Below are 22743 nucleotides of genomic sequence, written 5' to 3' on the forward strand. Positions count from 1 at the left end.
TGAAGCATACTAAAGGAGTTTATTCAGGAAGGATATAAAGCAAAGAAATAGCATTTTAAAAAAAGTTAAAAAGCATGATGTGAAGTGTCACTGCAGTGCCCCTTGATGCCGACATCCATCATTTGTAGCTTAGAGGCAACTGAATGTGTCATGATGATGTTTGATGCTTGCTGGGAATCTGCTGCAAAAAGTAACCCCTTGCCAAGGTGTCTTCTCACCCTAATTCCCACAGCTCAGATGCCATCGGGTGCATGGTTGCCCTCACACAACCAGGGCACCCTACCTGCCCAAACTTGATGCCACTTGTATATCTCGCAGCGTTGAGTTCACAGAATCGTCACAGATTTTGACGTGCCCCCCCTCGGCCTCCCTCGGAGGGCACCCTGAGAGGCAGGGTTTTCCAACAAGTCCTCTTTCAGCGTCTTTATAGTCATGCCTGTGAAAAGCTCTGTGGTATCTTCATCCTTCTCCCATTTCTTCGCCACCAAGTGACAAACACCTGTAAGCCAAAAGGAGCCCATTTCAGTTGCTGGGTGCAAGTTGCCCTCCTTCCTGCGTGTCCACCTAACTTCACGGCTTTTGGCCACTTGACTATATACTTGTAACATATAGTGTTGGTGGCTTTGCCTGCTCTGTTGCTTTGGCCCCACCCACTTTTGTCATGGGTGGCGCTGTGGCTTAAACCACAGAGCCTAGGACTTGCCGATCCGAAGGTCGGCAGTTCAAATCCCCATGATGGGGTGAGCTCCTGTTGCTCGGTCCCTGCTCCTGCCAACCTAGCAGTTCGAAAGCATGTCAAAGTGCAAGTAGAGAAATAGGTACCGCTCCGGTGGGAAGGTAAACGGCATTTCTGTGCGCTTCTCTGGTTTGCCAGAAGCGGCTTAGTCATGCTGGCCACGTGACCCGGAAGCTGTATGCCGGCTCCCTCGGCCAATAAAGCGAGATGAGCGCCGCAATGTAGGGATCACATGGGATTACCATGAGGAATTATAAAATATACATCAAGCCGTCGTGTCCATGATGAAAGCATTGTGTTGACTGGGTTTGATATATTGACGATAATTTCTGATTAAATCCCATAAGATTCTACATTCATGGCCTTTTCATGCCCTTTTGACTCTACTGCCCATTCCTCTCTTCCCCACATGTCACGTACACAGCAGTACACAGCAGTTGCTTCGCCAGGCAGGCATCCTGTGCCATAAAAAGATAGTGGGCGAGTTCTTTGATGTAGTTTCTTAATCTTGGAGCCAGAAAACAGATCTCACATGAAGGTGATAGTGGTCTGGTCTTTCTGGCCATCCTTCTTATCATGGTTATTTCTCAGCTCTGGGGTTGCCAGATGCACCCCTTTGTAGTTCTCAAGTTATTTACTACCCCTTTGTAGTTCTCAACTTATTTACCCCAAAATATATGCATGCTAATTAGTGTTGTAGTGTAACTTTTTCCCCACGTGGGGTTTGATGAAATGCTCAGAGGAAATATGATTGGTTCTTACGAGCACTGTGTAAAAGATTCTTTTGCTAATAAAATGGCCTGGCGAGGGGTGTGGTGAATGCACTTTCTCCGAGAGCCTTGCTGGTCAAAGCCTCGTGTCTTGTTTTTAATCAGGGTCCAGTCCTTCCTTTACTTTGCGAACGCAACACCGCAACCCCAGAGTCGGTCACGACTGGACCTAATGGTCAGGGGTCCCTTTACCTTTACCTTACTTTTGTCAGGCGGCCCCTGGAAAGTGTGCCATGAGGCAATGTGGCCCTTGGGTGTAAGTAAGAAAGCAGGCAGGGTGAGGCTGGGTAAAGGCAGGTTGAAGCTTGTGGGGCAGTGCCCCATTGGACCAGCCACCACTTATTTTTTGCTGCATCCCAGGATGCTAAATCCAGTGTTTCAGAGAGACAGATTTTACAACTGGGGTTGCAATTAATTGCCTAGTGTGCACTGAGCCCTTCTCTGCTTGCATTCAGGAAGTCTTCCCCACCTAAGTCCTGTCATCTTTCCATAACCCCCCAGGGCTTTGAATAGCTCGTACCTGCCATGGTTGCCAGAATGACAGAGAACCACCCTGGTGCCAGGGACCACGAAAGGAAAGTGTTGGTCATCTCGGTGGCAGCCCTCATGTAATTGAAGAGGCCCATCGCTCCATTGAAGCCTGCAAGGTGAGAGGCGAGAGAAGCAAAGAATGGGAAGGTCAAGCACTTGAGTTCTTCAGCACTCCAGTCTTTAAACAGCCATAGCTTCCCCTAAAGAATTCTGGGAACTGTAGTTAAGGATGCTGGGAGTTGTTAGGAGACCCCCTATTCCCCTTCCAGAGCTACAATTTGCAGAGTAGTTTAACAAATGCTTCTTCGTAGGGAACGCTGGGAATTGTAGCTCTAGGAGGGAATAGGGGTTACCGAACAATTCTCAGGACCCTTACAAACTACAGTGTGTGAGTACATAACTATAACTAGTTTGTGAACTGCCTTGGCATTTCTTCTCAAAATAAAAGCTGATATTCTTCTTATTTAGCAATCCAACACAAATAATTTGAAAGGACCACAGTGGAGTAATCATATTGTTTTAGGTCTGTTGTGGGGGGTCGTAAATGCCTGGGTATGTTAACTGGTTAACTGATATGTTAAAACAGGATGTCAGACCGTATGGTTCTGTCTTAAGATAGATCCATGCATATATTAGGTCATGTGTGAAAACAGCTTCAAACCCCCTGGAAGTAGCATGTGCGAAGTGTTAATTAACCTAGGCAAACTTGCTAATTTGTGTACAAGCCACCCCTTTAATGTTACCCAATGAATATGTGTAAAAGCTAATTAGCACAACAAGGCATCAAAAAACTAGGTATGATAATTCAGATGAGTGGGGCGTCTCTCTCTGTGTGATACAAAAGACCAGGGTTTAGGTTAGCAAGATTAGAACAGGTGAGATGTGACAATTTTTGGAAAAAGGCGAACTGCCAGGGCAAGGATGCTGCTGTGCCTATAAGAGGAGCAACCTCTTGCTGCAGGAATGCTGTGGTCTCCTCCATTGTCGGCTTCAGATTATATACATGTGTAAATAAACCATATACCATAAAGACACCACAGTCTCTGCTGTGCCTTATTGTCCCACTAGAAACTCAGACCCTGGGGTTACAGAGCATCTGGCATCCCTGGAACCTCACACTGCTTAGTGATTGGGGGGGTGGGGATTTTCATGGAACACTGCTGGATTTCCAGAAACCATCTCACCAGTCTCTTTATTTGGCCTCAGCAACCCATTCTTGTGACTGGTCATAAGAACATAAAAAGCGCCTGCTGATTGAGGCCAATGCCTCATATATCCCAGCATCTTGTTCTCAGAGTAGCCAACTAGATGCCTGTGGGGAGCCCTTTCTCCTGTGGTTTCCAGTAACTCCTATTCAGAAGCATTACTCCCTCCAACCATGGAGGCAGAACATCATGGCTGAAAGCTATTGATAACCTTTCCCTCAATGAAATTGCCCAGTCCTCTTTTAAAGCCATCAGATTTTATTATTTTTGCATTTTATTTATTTATACTTTTCAAAGTTTATACATTTCACTAGTTTTATACATTTCACTAATTTTACATTCATTTTGACTTTTCAAAACTCGGCTCCCACCCCCTCTTTCTGTGGTTCCTTAAATTTGTTTTTAATATCTTCTGCATATCCAAATTAACTTAATTTACTCATATGCTCTTATAAAACTGCAGGTTGTTACAATAATCCTGTCACTGTTTTTATCTGTTTATAATTTATCTGTAAATATTCAATAAACCATTTCCATTCTTTTATATACCGGTATATAAAAAATGTTACCTTGATTTTTTATTCTTCCGGTAAGTTTTGCCATTTCTGCTTATTCCATAAGTTTTTTTATCCTTTCTTCCTTTACTGCAGTGGTGGCCAAACTTGGCCCTCCAGCTGTTTTTGGACTACAGGTCCCATCATCCCTAGCTAACAGGACCAGTGGTCAGGGATGATGGGAAGTGAAGTCCCAAAACAGCTGGAGGGCCAAGTTTGGCCACCACTGCTTTACTGGGACTTCTGCTTCTTTCCATTTTGGGGCAAGTAACATTCTTGCCACTAGTGGCATACATGAATAAGTTTCTATACATTTTAGGTATCTAAATTAGTGGCCATCACTGCCTCCTGTGGGAACAAGTACCATAGTTTAACTATGCATTGCATGGAGATGTGCTTTCTTTTATCTATCCCAAATCTTTCAAATTTGTTGGTTGTTCCCTACTTTTAGTGTTATGAGAGAGGGAGGAGAACTTTCCTCTTTCAGCTTTCCCTATGCCACACATGATTGTTCACACTTTTATCAAGTCATCCTTCCTTTCCCTTTAAACTAGTGTTTCCCAAACTTGGGTCTCCAGCTGTTTTTTGGGTTTTTTTGTACTACAGTTCCCATAATTCCTGCTAGCTAGGGATGATGGGGGTTGTAGTCTAAAAACAGTTGGAGACCCAACTTTGGGAAACACGGCTCTAAACAAAAAAAGTCCTAAATGCTGCAACCTTTCCTCCATCCCTTTTGATCATTTTGGTTGCTTTTCCCTGCACATTTCCTGGACAGTCGAGGGCTAACCGCACGAAGTCTTTTTGGGGAACGAAAAGGGGAGGTGGCGGGGTAAATAAGAGTCAGAAGATGGCTTCTCTTACCCGAGACAAAACAGAGGCCGATGGTAAGCGTGGGCCACGTTGTCGTCCACCACTTTGGCGGTTGGATGGGTGTGAGGCAAAGTGTCCCAGTGACCACAGACCCATAGGAAGTCGCAACAGAGAGCAGCATAAAAAATCTAGATATGTAAATATAGTCTAGGAGAGAAGAAAGAAAGAAACTTTATCCTAGTGGCCCTCTGTTCGTCGCCCCCCTCCCTAATCTCAGACCTCGGATCCTCCACTACCACCACAGTCCCGTCTCTGAATTGCTCCGCAAGAGGGAGGCTCACAGCCCAAGCGCCATCCTAGCTTGAGGAGCAATTCTCTGTGATCCACGCAACGGTCACCTCCAGACTGGATGATTGTAACTCACTCTCCGTGGGGCTGCCCTTGAGACAGACCCAGAAACTCCAGCGGGTGCAGAATGCCGCGGCGAGACTCCTTACGGGGTCCTCGCTGTGGGATCACATTCACCCAGTGCTATACCAGCTGCACTGGCTCCTGGTGGAGTACAGGATCAGGTTTTAACCTTTAAAGCCCTATACGGCCTAGGACCCTCGTACCTATGGTACTGCCTCTCCTGGTATGCCCCACGGAGGACCTTACGGTCTTCAAACAAAAACATCTTGGAGGTCCCAGGCCACAGAGAGGTTAGGCTGGCCTCAACCAGAGCCAGGGCTTTGTTGGCTGTGGCTCCAATCTGGTGGAACGCTCTGTCACAAGAGACTAGGGCTCCGCGGGACTTGACATATTTCCGCAGGGCCTGCAAGACGGAGCTGTTCCACCAGACCTCTGGCCAGGTCACAGCCTGACCCCATCCTTTGGCAATCCTCACAGAACTCTAGCCCAATGGTTGCCATTAATCTGATTTGAACTGATTTTCTAATGAAATGATTTTAGAATGTTGTATCATTTTACTGTTGTTAGCCGCTCTGAGCCCGGCTTCGGCTGGGGAGGGCGGGATATAAATATATTATTATTATTATTATTATTATTATTATTATTATTATTATTATTGAGGTGTGGCCACCTGATGGGCTACCACAGTTCTGAAACGCCTCCTGATTGTTCCTGAGGCAGGACAGTCCCACCACAGTCCTTACTGGAACTTCTGGAATGGAAAATAAATCGGTTGGCCGTTTTTAACAGCTGATTCCGTCACTGAAAGAAAGGTGCCTGGGCAGAGTGATGCCATTATAATTTATTCTAAATTTCTTAAACCACATAACGTTTCAAAAATTGTCTTAAGTGGTGCACAGTTGTACAAATCAACATTCAACTGCTGCATCAGTATGTTTAAATAACAGACAGAAGTCCAATGATATATTTATCTGTGGCCATGAAGAGGAATGGCCAAGACTGGCTTAGATACTGTGTGACTCCAGTCTTGTGTTTTCTTTACAGTTGGTCCAGGAGACCAAGTTTTGACCTGTGCCCCAGCCCTGCCTTGCCAGGGACGAGGAGATGATTGCTTGAACTTCTGCTGCTGTGAATGCCAAGGATGAGGAACCTGTGACCCTCTCAACCAGCCTTGCTCAACCTTGGGTCCCTAGATGTTGTTGGACTCCAACTCCCATCCTTCCGAGCCAGCATGACCTGTGGTCAGGGATGATGGGAGCTGTAGTTATTTATTGAATTTATATACTGCCCTATACCCGGAGGTCTCAGGGCATTTAACAGAATAAAATCAAAATATAAAACCACAAAATACATACCATAGATTCCGGCGTATTAGGCGACTGGGCGTATTAGACGACCCCCCCAAATTGGCAGCTGCAATTTGGGGGTTCGTCTTACAAGCCCAGTCGCCTAATACGCTGGGCAGCTCCGTGCCGGGAGAAAGGTGGGCTCCGCTAGGGGGCGCATTGGAAGATGGCCGACAATACCATCTCTCCGACCCACACGGGGTAATTAAGAGGCTGTTATGGGAAGAGGCAGCCTCCCTTGTTGCCCCAAGGAAATGGGGAACACTGCCCTTGCCTGCTGTGCCCATAAATCACCCCCTAATTCGAAAGAAGGGGGTGAGAGCCCTAGGCAGAATGCCCCCGTGTGGACATCGGCTCTCCCGGACGCTGTCTCTGATCGCGCACTAGTTGCAGCAATTTGGAATAATTAATTACAAAAGAAGCAAATTCACATATTTCAAGTGAAGAAGGGGAGTGAAGTCTGCTAATTTAAGTGACCTCTGCGAAAGAAGACGACGGGTTGGAGAAACAGGAATATTTTACGATGAAGATACACCAAAGGCGGGGTATGTTGACAACGGGGCTGAATGGGGGGGGGGGAACCTTTTTTACTTTCCTTCTATGTGATTTACAAGAACCCCTCCTCATTAGAACCGTCGGTTGAACTGACCCAAGCAGGATGATTAAGGTCTGTGTGGAGATAAACTTTAACCAAAAGTATGCTTTATGGAGACCGAGGAGCAATAAGAGCTTTTGGGAATGGTGCAGCAATTAATTCGGAGTCGCCATCTTGCCAAAGGATTTATAGCCGGGAGGAAGAACGGATTTGTTTTCAGACTGCATTCCTAGTGAATCTCCTCAGAAGTTTTGAGAAAGGAGGCAGATTGGTGAAGATATATGACGCTAAGACTGTTTTGATGTATGGAAGTGATGTTATATGGAAAACGTCTGGATATGGCTACTGGATAAAAAAAATAATATCCACGCAGGATTACAAACTGTTCTAACCAGCTTGCGGAGACTATCAGAGGTCACAAAGAGAAAGGAAAAATATATGAAAATAACAACAAGAGATGTGGAAAAATAATAAGAAAGGACTGGATAGTACTGTGAACATCATAAGGTTAGATTTGTGGACATTAAAACAGCAGTAAGAAGCAAGAAGTTGATTGGATCCCTTCGGAACTTGAAATATGGGTACCCCCAACAAAAATTTAAATTTCGGCTGTGTAATTTGGAATTTATGTAATTTGGTTTGATTTGATGTGATTGGTCGGTTAATAAAAAATTATTCTTTAAAAAAAAGAAAGGTGGGCTCCGCTCTGCGCCGCCCACACCCAGCGTATAAGACGACCCCCGACTTTTTAACCTCTTTTCCGGGGTTAAAAAGTCGTCTTATACGCCAGAATCTACGGTAATCAAAATAAGAACAACAACCCAATATCCCCTCTCCAGGGGTTAGTTGAGAGCAAGCTGAGGTTGGTGGGGCAGTGGCCCATTCATCACAATGGACCAACCTTCACTGGTGCTGGATGGCAGAGGTGGCAACCGACTTGCATTGTCTTTTAAAAAATCACGGAGGATCAGGCTATCATTGACTACGAACTCTGATGGCTATGTTCTACCTCTCAGAGGCAGATGCTTCTGAATACCAGTTTCTGGAAACCACAGGAGAGGAGAGTGCAGCTGAGCTTAGGCCCTGCTTTTGGGCTTCCCATAAATAAGCATCTGGCTGGCTGCCGTAAGATCAGTCTGATGGACCAGATGGGCTGCTAGTTTGATCCAGCAGGCTCTTCTTATGTGCTTATGACTAGGATTCCACTCACCTTCCCAATATCCTGTTCCTTTCCTGCCTATTCTCAGCGCCCGTGAGGTCATGGATGGTGTACCATTCACATACTTGGTGTGGGCTCCCCAGAATAATTTGTTCGCCCAGTGTGGGCAATGGGATGCTGGACTAGATAGATGGACCTTTGGTCTAATCCAGCTGGACTCATATTCCTTTTGGCACAACACTAACCAAGTTGCCTCTGTACTTGATTCTGCCTGCTGTTTGTTTTGCATGGCAAAACCCACCGGGAAAGGTGGTACTAGCTCTGATCAAACTAGGGTTGTCTTGTTTGTTTGTTTGTTTTTTAAATTGGGCTTCAAATTCAAGGTATTCCTGGGGACCATGATTTCCCTTTCCCAGAAAGGGGACTAAAGCTGAATTCACAGATATCTGCGTAAGGATGTTGCAGGAACTGATTGGCTAGTGCCTGTACAGTTACTGGAACTGACACATGATCCTCAAATCTCAGAGCATCTTTGCAACTTTTTGAAACATATATGTTTATTGTTTAACGATGCATGCATATGGACATAAATGCATCTCTTGCTCTTTGGGGTAGGGGAATCTTTCCCTTGCAGAAAAGCCATGCCATTTCAGGGTGACATTAACATATGCTGATGCTGGGGGGAAATTTCTTAAGTATACCTACCCTGGATTCTCTGATCAGTGCCAGACTCATGGGTTAGGGGAACCCCTATTTTAAATCCCCAGTGGAATACCCTACCAGGGCACTGTGGCAAATTTACTGGAGGTTAGAAAGCATGGAGCATGGGTAGGCAAACTAAGCCCCGCGGGCTGGATCTGGCCCAATTTCCTTCTAAATGCGGCCCGCAGATGGTCCAGAAATCAGCATGTTTTTTCATGAGTAGAATGTGCCCTTTTCTTTAAATGCATCTCTGGGTTATTTGTGGGGCATAGGAATTCATTCATCCCCTCCCCCCCCCAATATAGTCTGGCCCCACACAAGGTCTGAGGGACAGTGGACCAGCCCCCTGCTGAAAAAGTTTTCTGACCCCGGCATAGAGCGACACTACACAGGGAGCATTGTGGGAAATCAAAATGGTCGCTCTCTGCAATGATTGCACTTCCGCTTTCCTTCCTTGTTGCCAGGAAGTGCCCCACAATTGTGGGAGAGAGTTTACAAAAAGGCGCTTTTATAAGTGTCCAATCAGAATTGGAGCTGGCCTTGCCAGCAATGCATGACAGCATGGTTGAGGGTGCACTCTCAGTTCACAGTGTTGTTCTGTGTGCAGCCTCTGCATGCGTGGAAATCCCACAAGGCACACAGGTTCTGTGAGTTATGCCCAGGGATTCCTCAGCAGAAAGGTCCATGTGTAAGGGATTCCGCATAGGTAAAAAGGTATAGGTAAAGGTACCCCTGCCCGTATGGGCCAGTCTTGACAGACTCTAGGGTTGTGCGCTCATCTCACTTAAGAGGCCGGGAGCCAGCGCCGTCCGAAGACACTTCCGGGTCACGTGGCCAGCGTGACGAAGCTGCTCTGGCGAGCCAGCACCAGCGCAGCACACGGAAACGCTGTTTACCTTCCCGCTATAAAGCGGTACCTATTTATCTACTTGCACTTAAGGGTGCTTTCGAACTGCTAGGTGGGCAGCAGCTGGGACCGAACGATGGGAGCTCACCCCGCCGCGGGGATTCGAACTGCCGTCCATGCGATCGGCAAGTCCTAGGCGCTGAGGTTTTACCCACAATGCCACCCGCATCCCTCAGGTAAAGGTAAAGGTACCCCTGCCCGTACGGGCCAGTCTTGACAGATAGAAACTTTAAAAACCAATTAGACGGGGCCACTGGCAAAAGTGTCTTTTCTGAAGTTTCTTTCCTGAAGTGTTATGAGCTAGCCAGCAGATGGAGCAAAAGGCTCATACAATATTGGGTAAGAACATGGAACTCTTGTGTACTGGAAATGTCCAAAGCCCGATGCTGCTTTTAGAATGAACAGAGACTCTTTAGAGCAATCTTGTGGGGTTTCCATTCCATGATGTGAGCCCTCTTTGCACTTGAATTGCAAATGTACATACCCACCAGCAAGCTGAACAGCCTCTGCCACACTCTGTTTTTTATACACAAAGGAGGGCTAAATTGCCTTGTCCTTCCTTTTAAAATACTTGCAAAACTGTTCCAGGGATCTGCGGGGCAAGGTGTGTTGATAATAACTCAGGCACTAGCCAATAGGTGCTTCCACAGCTGGCTTCTATCCCCATTCAAGTACTTTGAAAACCTGCAGAAGCAAACCCCGCTCCCTCAAGTAGAGGCAATAAGAATTCAGTATTTCCTTTGCTTACAAAGAAGGAGAGAAACTATCAAGTTGCCTGTTCCACTGTTTAAATGCTTCTATCACTGGCAGGAAATATTGAGACCTTCTACAGTGATCTCTAGTTCAAAATTCTGAGCATTATGTCGCCCTTACTTGGTCTGTCGGCCAGATAGACACAGTTCCCCAAAGAGCATTCCTGCCACAATCCCTGGAACACGAAGATTCCCCGAACAAACCGCTTGACCCAGGATACTGTCGAGATCACTACCACAAGCAGAATGGTCTCCAGGCAAGAGATAGCGATGCCACCTATCCGCAGCTTCTCAGTATTTGTTAGCTTCTTGAACCACGTAAGCAAGGGCCATTTGGAAGTGGTAGCAGTACCAGGACCCTCAGCTTGGGGTTGACGGAGGCAATTAAGGCAAGCACCCATCTTCTAGCCTCGGAGCTCATTTCCCTTGGAAAAGAACTGCATTCAGCACCCCCAATTCCCCGACCTTTTGGGTGTCTGAGCTCCAGCCAAAGGTTCTACTGATGAAGGTTGGAAGACCATTGCTCCCATAGTAACTCCAGCATTCTGGAACCTCTCCAGATTCCTAGATGGTTCTTCCACAAGAAAAGAAGGAGGTCCCATCGGTATTTCCTTCTGCCAACTCAGGACGTGAGCAAGCCACCAACAACCCAGCCAGACTTCCCCTATAATCAGTTTGGATACGGTCAAGATTTGAGTGATTTTGGACAAGGCTTTGCATGCAGTCCAAAGCATACCCCAGTGCATTCATTGATCCAAGTTCGAGACTGCTGTATCGAGTGCTTTTCACCCTGGTTCTTTTAAGAATGGAATGTCTAACAATCAGAAGCAGCATAAGCATTCTTAAGTTCCCATGAACCGAATCAAGAGTTGTTTCTGGGTAAATGGGCTGGTCCATAAATAGAACGGAAAACCTGATTGTGGAAAAATGAAATTTAAAAAAGCTTAAAATTCAGAAAGTCAGGTTTGAAACCTGAAAACAACCCCTCCCTCCTCAGGATTTCTGAGTCTGCACAAAATTTCTTTCTGCTTGAGCCCTAGGAGGAAAGCTTTAGTTAAAGCTACGGTTTTCCCAGTAGTGATGTATGGAAGTGAGATCTGGACCATAAAGAAGGCTGATTGCCGAAGAATTGATGTTTTTGAATTATGGTGCTGGAGGAGACTCTTGAGAGTCCCATGGACTGCAAGAAGATCAAACCGATCCATTCTGAAGGAAATCAGCCCTGGAAGGACAGATCCGGAAGCTGAGGCTCCAGTACTTTGGCCACCTCTTGAGAAGAGAAGACTCCCTGGGAAAGACCCTGATGTTGGGAAAGATGGAGGGCACAAGGAGAAGGGGATGGCAGAGGACGAGATGGTTGGACAGTGTTCTCGAAGCTACCAGCATGAGTCTGACCAAACTGCGGGAGGCAGTGGAAGACAGGAGTGCCTGGTGTGCTCTGGTCCATGGGGTCACGAAGAGTCGGACACGACTAAACGACTAAACAACAACAAAAGGCCTCATTCAGACCATGCATTTAAAGTGCCATGGTACCATTTTAAACAGTCATGGCTTCCCCCAAAGAATTCCGAGAGCTGTAATTTGCTTAAGGTGCTGAGAGTTGTCAGGAGATCCCTATTCCCCTCCCATAGCTACCGTTCCCAGGGAACTAAAATCCCCCTTCCCAGGGAACTCCTTTCAAGCCTTTCCCAATGCAAGAGCATAAAAAAATACCCCCAAATAGCCCAGCTGGATCAGACTAGTGGCCCATCTAGTCTAGCATCCTTTTCTGACAGTGGCCCACCAGATGCCTATGGGAAGCCCCCAAAGCAACACTCTTCCCACTAGTGTTCCCAGTAACTTATATCCGGAAGAATACTGCCTCCACCAGTGGAGATACATCATAGTCATTGTGGATAAGAGCTGGAGACCCTTCCTGAACCTCTCTCACCCTCTGTTAAAGCTACCTAGGTTGGTGGCCATCACATGTTTTTGCAGGAGCAAGTTCCATATCTACACTGTGTGAAGAAGTCCTGGTGTTTTTTGGGGGGTTTTTTGCCTGCCCTGAATTTTCTAAGTTTTGCCACGGTTAGAAATTAAAGAGGAGGCAAAGGCAAGGATGAGAGAATCTGTTTTATTTTTCCAGCCTTACATTTAGTTCTCCACATTTCCACATCGGTTTGCAGTTTGGTCGGTGGCCAACACCACTCCCTGCGAAACATCTTTTGTTTGCAACCAGTGATTCCATGGCAGACGCTCAACCTGTAGACAAGGAAATGCAGAAAACGCTCCCTGAAAACAAGGCAGCTCGGATGCCCTATAGGGGGTGCTGTGAATGGATTGGGGATGAAAGCACAATTGGGACAGTTGGGAAGGGGATTTCACTGGCATGGGAAGGGGGTGGGACAGGTTTCCTTTGTGTGTTGTGTGTCGACTGCATCGCAAGGTTGCCTTTGCTTCTTAGGAACCAGGTCCTCACACATTCTCATAGCCAGGCCTCGAAGGGCACAAGTGAGCAACAAGGCTGAAGATACCTGCAATGACAGAAGGAGAGAACATGAGAGGAAGAAGTAAATTCCAAGTGGAACGGCCTCAGGAAGCCAGAGCCAGCCTCACATGGCATTTTGTTTATCAACCTTCTGACTCTCACTGGAGGCTGGGTGCCTCTGACCATGTGCAGAGTTCATTTCTGTCCAAGGGAAAGCATTTGTTTTTAAAGAGACCTATGGACAAAGTGCTAATGAGCATGTGCGAAGTCCTTCCTTTTGTGTGAAGCGAATGTTTCCTTACTTATCCAGAGACTGCCTATAGGCTGGTGGTTGTGCAATGCAGAATCCAGAACCTCAGAGAGCCAGTGTGGTGTAGTGGTTAAGAGCGGTAGTCTCGTAATCTGGGGAACCGGGTTCGCGTCTCCGCTCCTCCACATGCAGCTGCTGGGTGACCTTGGGCCAGTCACACTTCTTTGAAGTCTCTCAGCCCCACTCACCTCACAGAGTGTTTGTTGTGGGGGAGGAAGGGAAAGGAGAATGTTAGCCGCTTTGAGACTCCTTAAAGGGAGTGAAAGGCGGGATATCAAATCCAAACTCTTCTTCTTCTTCTTCTCAGGTAGCTTGCTGAAGGTCCATTGACAGTGCATGTCACACATGTGAGGTGCTGCTATAGAGCTACCTACTTTGCAGAGCTACGCGGTGGCAAAAGGGCATTGGAATGAGCGTTCACATTGCCTACACAATGCTAGGGTGTAGGTGAGTCAATCCATTTTGGTCGCTCATCTTTGCAATCTTAAATTCAGTTATCTCCAGTTCTGAATCAGTTTGTGGGGTTGTTTTTTAAGCTGTCATGAAAATTCACCAGCATTTTAGTGCAAATTTCTCCTTAAAATATACATGCTTGTATGCAGTTTTCACTCACGCACACATCGTTGCAAAGCAATTTCCTTTGACACAATGCATTCTTGCATGTTGTTTTCACTAATACAGTGGACGCTTGGGTTGCAAACGTGATCCGTGCAGGAGGCACGTTCGCAACCTGCAGCGTTCGCAACCTGCAGCGCCATGCCTGCACATGCATGGGTTGCAATTCGGCACTTCTGCGCACGCGCAAAGTGTGATTTAGCGCTTCTGCGCGTGCGCGAGCGCCAAAACTCAGAAGTAACCAGTTCCAGTACTTCCGGGTTCAGCGCAGTGCACAGCCTGAAAATGTGCAACCTGAAGCATCTGTAACCCAAGGTATGACTGTACATGCATCTTTATATACATTTCACCTTAGTACACATTTTTGTACACATTGCATTGCTGGAGAAACGCATTGCAAAATTCAGAGGAGTGCAAATGTGAACGGCTGCTTCTGTTTCACCTTGCGTATTGTTTCAGAAAGCACAAATGAGGCAGGTTTGCCTTTAAATGTGAACTGACTCTAACTCCCTTCCCCACCCTCCCTACTCACCAGTCAGGAACAGCATGGGAAATGCTACCCAGGCAAGATAGAAGGACCATTCATAGGTGAGCTGGATTTGAGGGTCCCTGTTCTTCCCCCAGGATTCAGTGGTGAATACGACTACACCAACCAGAGTGAAGAGTGCTACAAAAGAGCAGAGGAGTCAGGGCAGCCAACATAGCACTGATTCACACAGGCAATCTCACCACTCAATTATCAAGGGCTGGTTGGTATGTATGTTGCAGATCTAACCCTACTGGCTGGTGCTCATTGATGCTGATAGGGCAGAAGGCAGGGAGACGAACAGTAGGTGGCACCGCCAGAGGCAGTGAGGGAAAATCAACTAATTCTGGTTTTGGCCCCTCCCTCCTCCCTGCTGAATTCTACAGAAGAAACACCGAAGCTGTGAAGGAGGAAGCTAGCAGCTGGGGCCTCCCCCTAGACTGGTCATAAGTCAGAAGGCAGGCAGGTGAGGGCTGCCTGGGGGCAGACAGGTTGGCGGGGCAGTGTGCCCCATTGTACCTCCTCAGTCATACCTCCTCAATCATAACACAATTTTTGGTGTCTCCATGTTCTTGTATCATCATCGTCATCTAAAAAGATCACAGCATGGTTCACACATCCAAGTGCAAACTGTAGGTTATTGCACTAAGGGTACATGGGTCCTACTGCATCTGATGGGTTTCCCCTTTGCTTTCATTACAGGCGTAGGGGTGGTTGGTTTAAATCAGGATTGCAATGTGAGGCTTATCTCATCCTTTCCCAACTATGAAGCTGATGCATAGGCTCTGTCTCATAGGGTAGGGTTGCCATATTTCAAGAAGTAAAAATCCAGACACAAAAAGTTGTTGAGCTTTTTTAGCGGAGATTTCAAAAATCTGGACATTTGGACGATTTCCCGAAGTTCCCCCTAGACCAGTGGTTCTCAACCTGTGGGTCCTCAGATGTTGTTGGACTACAACTCCCATCATCCCTGAACTCTGGCCTTGCTAGCTAGGGGTGATGGGAGTTGTAGTTCAACAACATCTGGGAACCCACAGGTTGAGAAAGGCTGCCCTCAACGCTAAGTACGTCATTGGAATCCCGGAGGTATTCTATTCACCCCTTTCTATGCTCCAGCAGTCCTTTCCCCCTTACAAGATCCTCTTTCTCAATTCTAGAGCCATGCCTGATCTCTTTGCAGGATAATAATGTAAGAAAAGGCGCACAGCATCAGCTGAAAAGCCTATCTAGTCCAGCGTCCATTTCTCCCAGGGGAAAACCAGGTGCTTATGGGAAGCCCAAAAGTAGGCCCAGAACACAGCCGCCGCCTCCTCACTTGCAATTCCCACCAACTGGTCTTGAGGGGCATACTGTCTCCGATATAGGAGGTAGACCATAGCCATTGTGGCGAGTGGAAGCTGACAGCATGTGGGGCATAGCCATGAGGCTATTTAGCACCTGCGACTGTGACCAGGTTCTTCCTCATAATCTTTGGCACACCTACCACCTGTGAAGGCAACGATGGACATGACGAAGACTCCGCCAAGGAAGCCGCAGTCGCAAGGCATGAAGGAGGCGGTAAGAGAAATGACTGAGGCCAAAGCTGCCAGGGAGCCCAAGATCAGGAACGCACGTGTGGCAAGGATGTATTCTGTAAATGAAAGCATTGAGGGGAAAGAGTTAGTTGATCGTGTCTTCATTCCTTGTACCCGGAACCTTCCAGAAGCCTAAAAAAGAGAAAAGGGGTTAGTTATGCCCAGTGAGTAGACCCATGTAAGGCAATAAACTTATGTTACTTGCCACAATTGATCTTAATGGGCACAACCAAGGTTGGATATCACCCATGATATGTTGAAGGTTTAGTTATTAAAGTGTAACTTGCCAGTTTAAACTGAAAAGGCTTCAATTTCAAAGTGAAAGAGGACCAAGTGTGAGAAAGAGGATATTTGCCTAAGGTTACAAAATGTAACCTTGGCTTGAGGTGAATATAGTTCCCCCATCTGTTGTTGTTGTTATTATTATTATATCAAAAAGTACACATAGGTCCCGCTACCTAAACGTTCATTATACAAAAATTCACTTATCCAAACAGGAAGAGTAAGCACCCAGATCTCTCTATACACCACAGATTCAGATATCCAAACTGCCAGACCTGTATGCAGTACTGTAAACGAATAAACAGCCTTAAACAAACCTCATTTTTGTGTTTTTCTGGTCTGTAGTGGCCATTTGTCAGAAACCATGGTGGGTGGGAGGGAGACTGGACAAATAAGAGAGCTCCCCCCCTTCCTTGTTTGCCTTTGGAAGGTTTCAGATGGTTTTCCTGAGTGTTTTCATCATTACAGGGTCAAAATTCTGTGGTCAGGAATGCATTAGAAAATTTCCCATAGAAATCAATGGAAATTGTCAACTCATTGTGCAAACACCTAACGAGCAATTTCCTGAGAATGCATTGTGTTCTGATAACTGGTCCTGCGTGTACCACATGCATGGTGGATTTTCTGAGGGGATTTTTTACTGAGACTTTTTGAGAGTGCCACAGCAGGTGCCACCAGGCACACTGGTGCCCCTGAGCACCTTGATGACCCCCCCTCAACCCATAACCTTTGTGAATTGGGAGGGGGTATCCCTTGGCAGTTGCCACCATTCTCCTTACCATTAGCCTTGGTTGGCGTCCAGCAGTTCCCATCCATGCACTCCTGCCAGAGGCCACTGTGGGCGATGCCAGCTGGTCCGTAAGCCACCAGCCAGTAATCGGTGGTCAGGGCGATGAACAAAGCAATGATGCTTATGGAAGCCACCGGTATGCTTAAGATTCTGCAGAGCAGCATCCTTACGATTGTACGGAAGAGCCTTGGCAAAATTAAACCCTGTAGGCTGGTTTCTTGCCTGGAAGGACCCTGAGGGCACAATCAAGAGAATGGGATTTAACGCAGAAGCAGAAAGCATGGAAACAACATTGGGTAACAAGGTGCCAAAGGCAAACAACCTGCTACCAAGCAAAGAAGCAACCATGGTGGTGTAATTTGGAGCACAAGGTGGGGAGGGATCAGTTCACAGACATTCGTGCCACAGGTGGCGCAGTGAAGGGGCCACTAACCAGGTGGAGTGAACTGTATTTTCCTAACATTTATTTTAGTATTTACTGCGTTGGATGAAAAAAAAAGTGGGGTTGTAGCCAACTAAGTTTTCCTCACTGTATACCCATTGAAATGAATGGACCAAACTTCGGCATGTTCATTTATTTCAATGGGTCTACACTGAGGATGATGCCGTGTGGCTTGAAAGACTTATAATAGCATGAATTTTGCACATCAAATATTAAACTACCCATGCGTAATTAATAAAACTAAAAAAATACCTAGTGCTTAATAGTTTTAGTACTCCCTTGTGGTAAGTTTGATTATTGGCAAAACATCTTCAAGTGTATGCAGTTATAATGTTTTTAGCTCATATTTACTGTTGATTGCATTAACGTGATTTTGTGAAATCAGGTTTTTACTAGAGCCTCAGTTTAATTAGATTGAACTATGGATGAAATTCAAAGACTATTTAGTTAAATATGTTAAGATAACTTAATTGGAAAAAATTGCAAATATCAGATAGGCTTAGGATTTATATATGTATTGTTAGAGAATAACATGTTTAAAGGTAAAATGAAAAGAAAGAAAGATGTTAAGTGATTAAATTAATTTTATGAGAAAATTGGTTTTGGAAAACTGTTAACAATGATATACACTGAAATTCAGCCAGGGGGATTTGAGGAAGTCACTTAACAATGTTACTAAGATTGGATTAAGTACAATTAAGATGTATGTTTGTTTGTTTGAAAATTTTGGAAAACCATTTTTTTAAAAATAATAATAATAATAATTAGATTGAACTAACTCGCCTTCATAAAGCCATAGTCTGGTATTTGTGACTTTTCTTACAGAATTCTAAATCCAAATCTGTGGTTCTGATTTAAATAAATAGCAATAGCAATAGATAGCAACATGATTCAGGGGAGGGGGAGTGCAATAGATTTCCTGAGATCCAAGTCCTTAGGCCCTTGGAGCCAGTGTGGTGTAGTGGTTAAGAGCAGTAATCTCATAATCTGGGGAACTGGGTTCGCGTCTCCGCTCCTCCACATGCAGCTGCTGGGTGACCTTGGGCTAGTCTCACTTCTTTGAAGTCTCTCAGCCCCACTCACCTCACAGAGTGTTTATTGTGGGGGAGGAAGGGAAAGGAGAATGTTAGCCGCTTTGAGACTCGTTCAGGTAGTGATAAAGCGGGATATCAAATCCAAACTCTTCTTCTCTTCTTCTTCTGTGAGTATACACTGGAGGGTGACATTCCTACAGGTATGGTGTCAGTGTGTATCATTCTTGGGCAATAGCCAGAGTTCGCAGCTTGGGCCACCAATAAAATTTCCCAGGCTGCCTTGGAGAAACCTGCTGCTGTTCCATGCAGCTGGCTGTGGGGCTCTCCAAATAGTGTTTTGCTGCAGGACCCCTCCACCTTGGGGATGGTCCTCCACGGGGTCCCCCAGAACAAAGTTTGAAAGCCACTGGCTGGAGAGGCAAGGTTGAAATGTGCTAAGTAAATAAAACTGTTTCTTTCTGGAGGGACATGATGAGGGGGGTTGAATTCAGTGGTTATGATGACAGCTCACAGAGTCAGATTCATATTTAACCTTAAGCCACTTCCTGGAGCCTTCACGCTTTGAGTGTTGATGACATCAAAGGAACCTTGCTTCTGAGTCCTGGTCTCTGCATGCAGCAGGATGGGTGGTAGAATAGACTGCACCCCTTCAGACCTCAGAAGTGTGTGAGTGTGTGTGTGGGGGGGGGTTACATATTTAATATATCTGTTGCAGTCAAAAGTCCCTGCAAACAGAAACCCAGCATGGCAGGCAAAGGGCTGGCCTTGAACATTTCCTCTTGAAGTGTTACCTCTTCAGTTTTCAAAGAAATAAGTGTGCAGGTGGCACTGTGGGTTAAACCACAGAGCCTAGGACTTGTCGATCAGAAAGTCAGTGGTTCGAATCCCCGCGACAGGGTGAGCTCCCGTTGCTCAGTCCCTGCTCCTGCCAACCTAGCAGTTCGAAAGCACGTCAAAGTGCAAGTAGATAAATAGGTACTGCTCTGGCGGGAAGGTAAACGGCATTTCCGTGCACTGCTCTGGTTTGCCAGAAGCAGCTTAGTCATGCTGGCCACATGACCCGGAAGCTGTACACCGGCTCCCTCGGCCAACAAAGCGAGATGAGAGCCACAACCCCAGAGTCGGTCACGACTGGACCTAATGGTCAGGGGTCCCTTTACCTTTACCTAGCATTCAGAAGCGTTATTTTTCAATGGGGTGGTATACATATCAATCCAGTAGTTTTCCCCTCCAGAACTACATTTCCCACCAACCTTAACAAAATAGTTCCCAGGATCCTTTGCAGGACAGGAAGTCATGTGCGGTAACTGTGGCTTTAAGTGTATGTTGTGCATGCCGCCTCAATCAAATTCAGGGCCAAGAACAGATAATCTCAGATATTCTCAACCTTTCAATGGACCACCAGTGGTCCATGGGTTACATCTGAAGACCTCTGGTCTACAGTGGCTCTCCAGAGTTCCAGTCTGTCTTTCCTAGGCCAACCCTGAGATGAATCTGGCTCAGTATTGTCTACAGTACACAGTTGGAAATGAGGTGTCCAGGGTTTTAGACAGGCCACATTCCCACCCCTGTCTGGAGATGCTGGGGACGAAACCTGGGACTTGCTTCTCTTCCACTGAGCTCAGGGGTGCCAACTTGAATAAAATACTGTGGGGGCCCAGGTTAAGCCCCGCCCTGCATAACCCTCCCTTGATGCAGTGCACACACACCATTTGCATGGGAATGCCCATCAGCTTTGTGGGGGCCCGGCCTCTTCAAATATTTTATTGTGGGGGCCAAAGCCCCCATGGCCCTTAGGAGTTGGCTCCTATGACTGAGCTACAATTCTTCCCCTTTAATTCAGCCCTTATTTATTTATTTATTTATTTATTTATTAACTGTATATAGCCTGCCCTTTCTCTCTGAAGGGTTTCCAATGAATTCCAATCCAATGAAATCCAATAACTGAAATAACAGCTCTATGTGCCTTAAATGTGCCTTGAATGTATCGTGTGAATGCAGCCTTATTCCAACTTTTACTCATGCCATGATCTACAGAAATAATCCATAGAAAAAGTTCAAATCAGCACACACACCATTGCAAAACAGCAGTGGGCAATCCTATGGCATTTTTGTCCACAGTGTAAGAAGAACGAATTTTGCAAATGACAAAATCTCGCCACTGCAGGAGCAAAGGAAGCAATTCCTATCAGAATCTCTATCTCAGCACAACTGTTAGGCATTTCCTCTTTGCCTCTCCTGCCTCCACCTGCAGCAGTAGGGACTTTTGCACCCCAAGTAGGCTGAAGGAAGGATGGAGCTTTGTGAACTGGGCAGAAATATTTGTCAATAATCACGATGCAGAAAGCATATCACTTGTGCAGGTAAATTCTGTATCCAGGGCAGCTGTCTCCCAGCTTCATCTGGTACGCCAGCTGAGACCCCACCTACCCGTGGACTGTCTTGCCAGAGTAGTGCATGCTCTGGTTGTCTCCCGCTTGGACTACTGCTATGCACTCTATGAGAGGCTACCTTTGAAGGTGACTCAGAAACAACAACTAATACAGAATGTAGCAGCTAGACAGGTGACTGGGAATGGCCAGCAAGACCATATAACAATGGTCCTGAAATACCTACATTGGCTCCCAGTATATTTCCGAGCACAATTGAAAGCATTGGTGCTGATCTTTAAAGTCCTAAATGGCCTCAGCCCAGTGTACCTGAAGGAGCGTCTCCACCCCCATTTTTCAGCCCAGACACTGATGTCCAGCTCTGAGGGCCTTCTGGTGGTTCCCTCACTGCAAGAATTGAAGTTACAGAGAACCAGGGAGAGGGCCTTCTCGGCAGTGGTGCCCTCCCTGTGGAACGTCCTCCCATCAGATGTCAAGGAGATAAAGAACTACAAAGCTTTTAGAAGATATCTAAACACAGCCCTGTATCAGGAAGTTTTTAATGTTTGACGTCTTATTTTGTTTTTATATTTTGCTGGAAGCTGCTCTTGGAATTTCCCTAAACCTTACTCCAGACCATACTGGCTGGGGGCACTGGTGGAAACTGTCTCTTCAAAGCATTTGAAGGGGCACCAGGTTGGGGAAGAGCCTGCCTTATTTTTTTCTAAAAAGGGAGGGTTAGAGAGGAGCAGAACTGTTGCCATCCTTACCTGGCTCTTTTTGCGGAAAGAACAAGTGTTGGTCAGATAGCGATGCTGAGGACTCCAGAGCAGGAAAACGTGTGTCAGGAGCTGCTGGCTTGAGGTTTTTTAGGAGGAAAGGCTGGTTCTTGTCAGCATGGGGTCAGGACAGAGCTCTGGTTGCAAAGGAAGGAGCCTTATTGGTCTTCTTCTATAGTCTGTCTCAGCTCTGCTTTCCCCGTTTCCCTCCTCCCTGTGTATTTGACCCCCTTCTCCTTTTGCCACGTCATCCCCAAATTCTACTGCAGCTCTTTCTTTCCTTTTTAAGCACTTATCGTCCTCTGTGCCCCCCATCCTGGGGAAGTGGTCTTGTGGGGGGAGACTAAAGTGTCTGTGGTTTATGTGGGGAGATGCTGCAATGTTCTCAGGGTTGATCTAAGACTGATTGCTTCCTGAGGCCCCGGGCAGCACCTCTCCCCTGATTCCACAAAGAGGAGCTGACCAGGCTGGCAATTTTCTTATTCTTTTAATTCAACGTAACAGTCAGATGCAAACATTGTGGAAACTGTCACAGCTCTCATATCCCTCCCCCAACAGCATCCCAAACCAACATCCCAAATTCAAAGGGGATTGTTCGGTGAACACAAGGCCGTGCGTGCATGCTAGTGTCTGGGATCTCTCCCACGGGATCTCTGGGAATCGGGGGTCAGAGTTCACCTGGTTTAGAGGCAAAAATATGAAATGAAAGGCAATATGGAGTAAGCATATTGGTATGTAATGAATGATGCTTTGCAGGGTTAAAGAAAGAGAAAAACGGTGTAAAAAGTGGAAAGATAGAGGTAATCTACATGAGACACAGCAACTTAGAAAGAGTAAAAATTTCGAGGTCTTAGAACAAAGGAAGGAAGTCAATATGTGTATATGTATGTAATGACTAGATTAGAATGATGATATGGGTTTATTTGTAGATGTGTGGTTTTTTTGTTTTTTGCGGGGGTTGTTCTTTTTTCTCTTGCATTTTTTTCCTTGTTTGTACTGTTTTATTTTGGATTCAATGTTTGTATTTTTTTTTTTTTAAAGAATATTTATTCCAATTTTGAAATTACAGAAAAAGAA

The 22743-nt window shown here is 46.1% G+C and overlaps 2 protein-coding genes and 1 long non-coding RNA gene across 4 annotated transcripts; 1 reads left to right on the forward strand and 2 right to left on the reverse strand.

Moving 5' to 3' along the window:
* On the reverse strand, positions 1–10990 carry LOC308484392 (claudin domain-containing protein 2-like). 2 transcript variants are annotated; one of them, XM_081019315.1, is made up of 4 exons: positions 10600–10990; positions 4658–4813; positions 2027–2146; positions 1–499 (listed from the first exon to the last, which is right to left on the reverse strand). In XM_081019315.1, exons 1-4 carry the CDS (start codon positions 10877–10879, stop codon positions 327–329), a joined length of 729 nt encoding a protein of 242 aa, XP_080875441.1. In that variant the 5' UTR covers positions 10880–10990; the 3' UTR covers positions 1–326. The 2 variants fall into 2 exon arrangements, with proteins under 2 accessions (XP_080875441.1, XP_080875442.1); XM_081019316.1 differs by lacking the exon at positions 4658–4813.
* Positions 10991–11048: 58 nt separating this feature from the next.
* On the forward strand, positions 11049–15872 carry LOC308484560. Its single transcript, XR_013989981.1, has 4 exons — positions 11049–11357; positions 13563–13702; positions 14495–14623; positions 15554–15872. It is a non-coding gene; the product is annotated as an uncharacterized lncRNA (long non-coding RNA).
* On the reverse strand, positions 12578–21898 carry NKG7 (natural killer cell granule protein 7). The gene is made up of 5 exons (XM_081019465.1): positions 21658–21898; positions 17032–17275; positions 15880–16026; positions 14403–14537; positions 12578–12991 (listed from the first exon to the last, which is right to left on the reverse strand). Exons 2-5 carry the CDS (start codon positions 17204–17206, stop codon positions 12933–12935), a joined length of 516 nt encoding a protein of 171 aa, XP_080875591.1. The 5' UTR covers positions 17207–17275; positions 21658–21898; the 3' UTR covers positions 12578–12932.
* Positions 21899–22743: the final 845 nt, after the last annotated feature.

Source organism: Podarcis pityusensis (genome assembly GCF_964106645.2).
Source record: "Podarcis pityusensis genome assembly, chromosome: 8".
Classification (NCBI taxonomy): domain Eukaryota; kingdom Metazoa; phylum Chordata; class Lepidosauria; order Squamata; family Lacertidae; genus Podarcis; species Podarcis pityusensis.

Bases quoted from the DNA above. Each gene is read 5' to 3' on its own strand.
- LOC308484392 (XM_081019315.1), bottom strand. From the start codon at position 10,879: ATGGGTGCTTGCCTTAATTGCCTCCGTCAACCCCAAGCTGAGGGTCCT. The intron at 4,814-10,599 runs GTAAGGGCGACA...CTTCTCTCCTAG, and splicing joins CTATCTGGCCGACAGACCAA to ACTATATTTACATATCTAGA. The intron at 500-2,026 runs GTACGAGCTATT...TTTGGCTTACAG, and splicing joins CATTCTGGCAACCATGGCAG to GTGTTTGTCACTTGGTGGCG.
- NKG7 (XM_081019465.1), bottom strand. From the start codon at position 17,206: ATGCTGCTCTGCAGAATCTTAAGCATACCGGTGGCTTCCATAAGCATC. The intron at 16,027-17,031 runs GTAAGGAGAATG...TTTCATTTACAG, and splicing joins GACGCCAACCAAGGCTAATG to AATACATCCTTGCCACACGT. The intron at 12,992-14,402 runs GTGAGTAGGGAG...CTGTCATTGCAG, and splicing joins TCCCATGCTGTTCCTGACTG to GTATCTTCAGCCTTGTTGCT.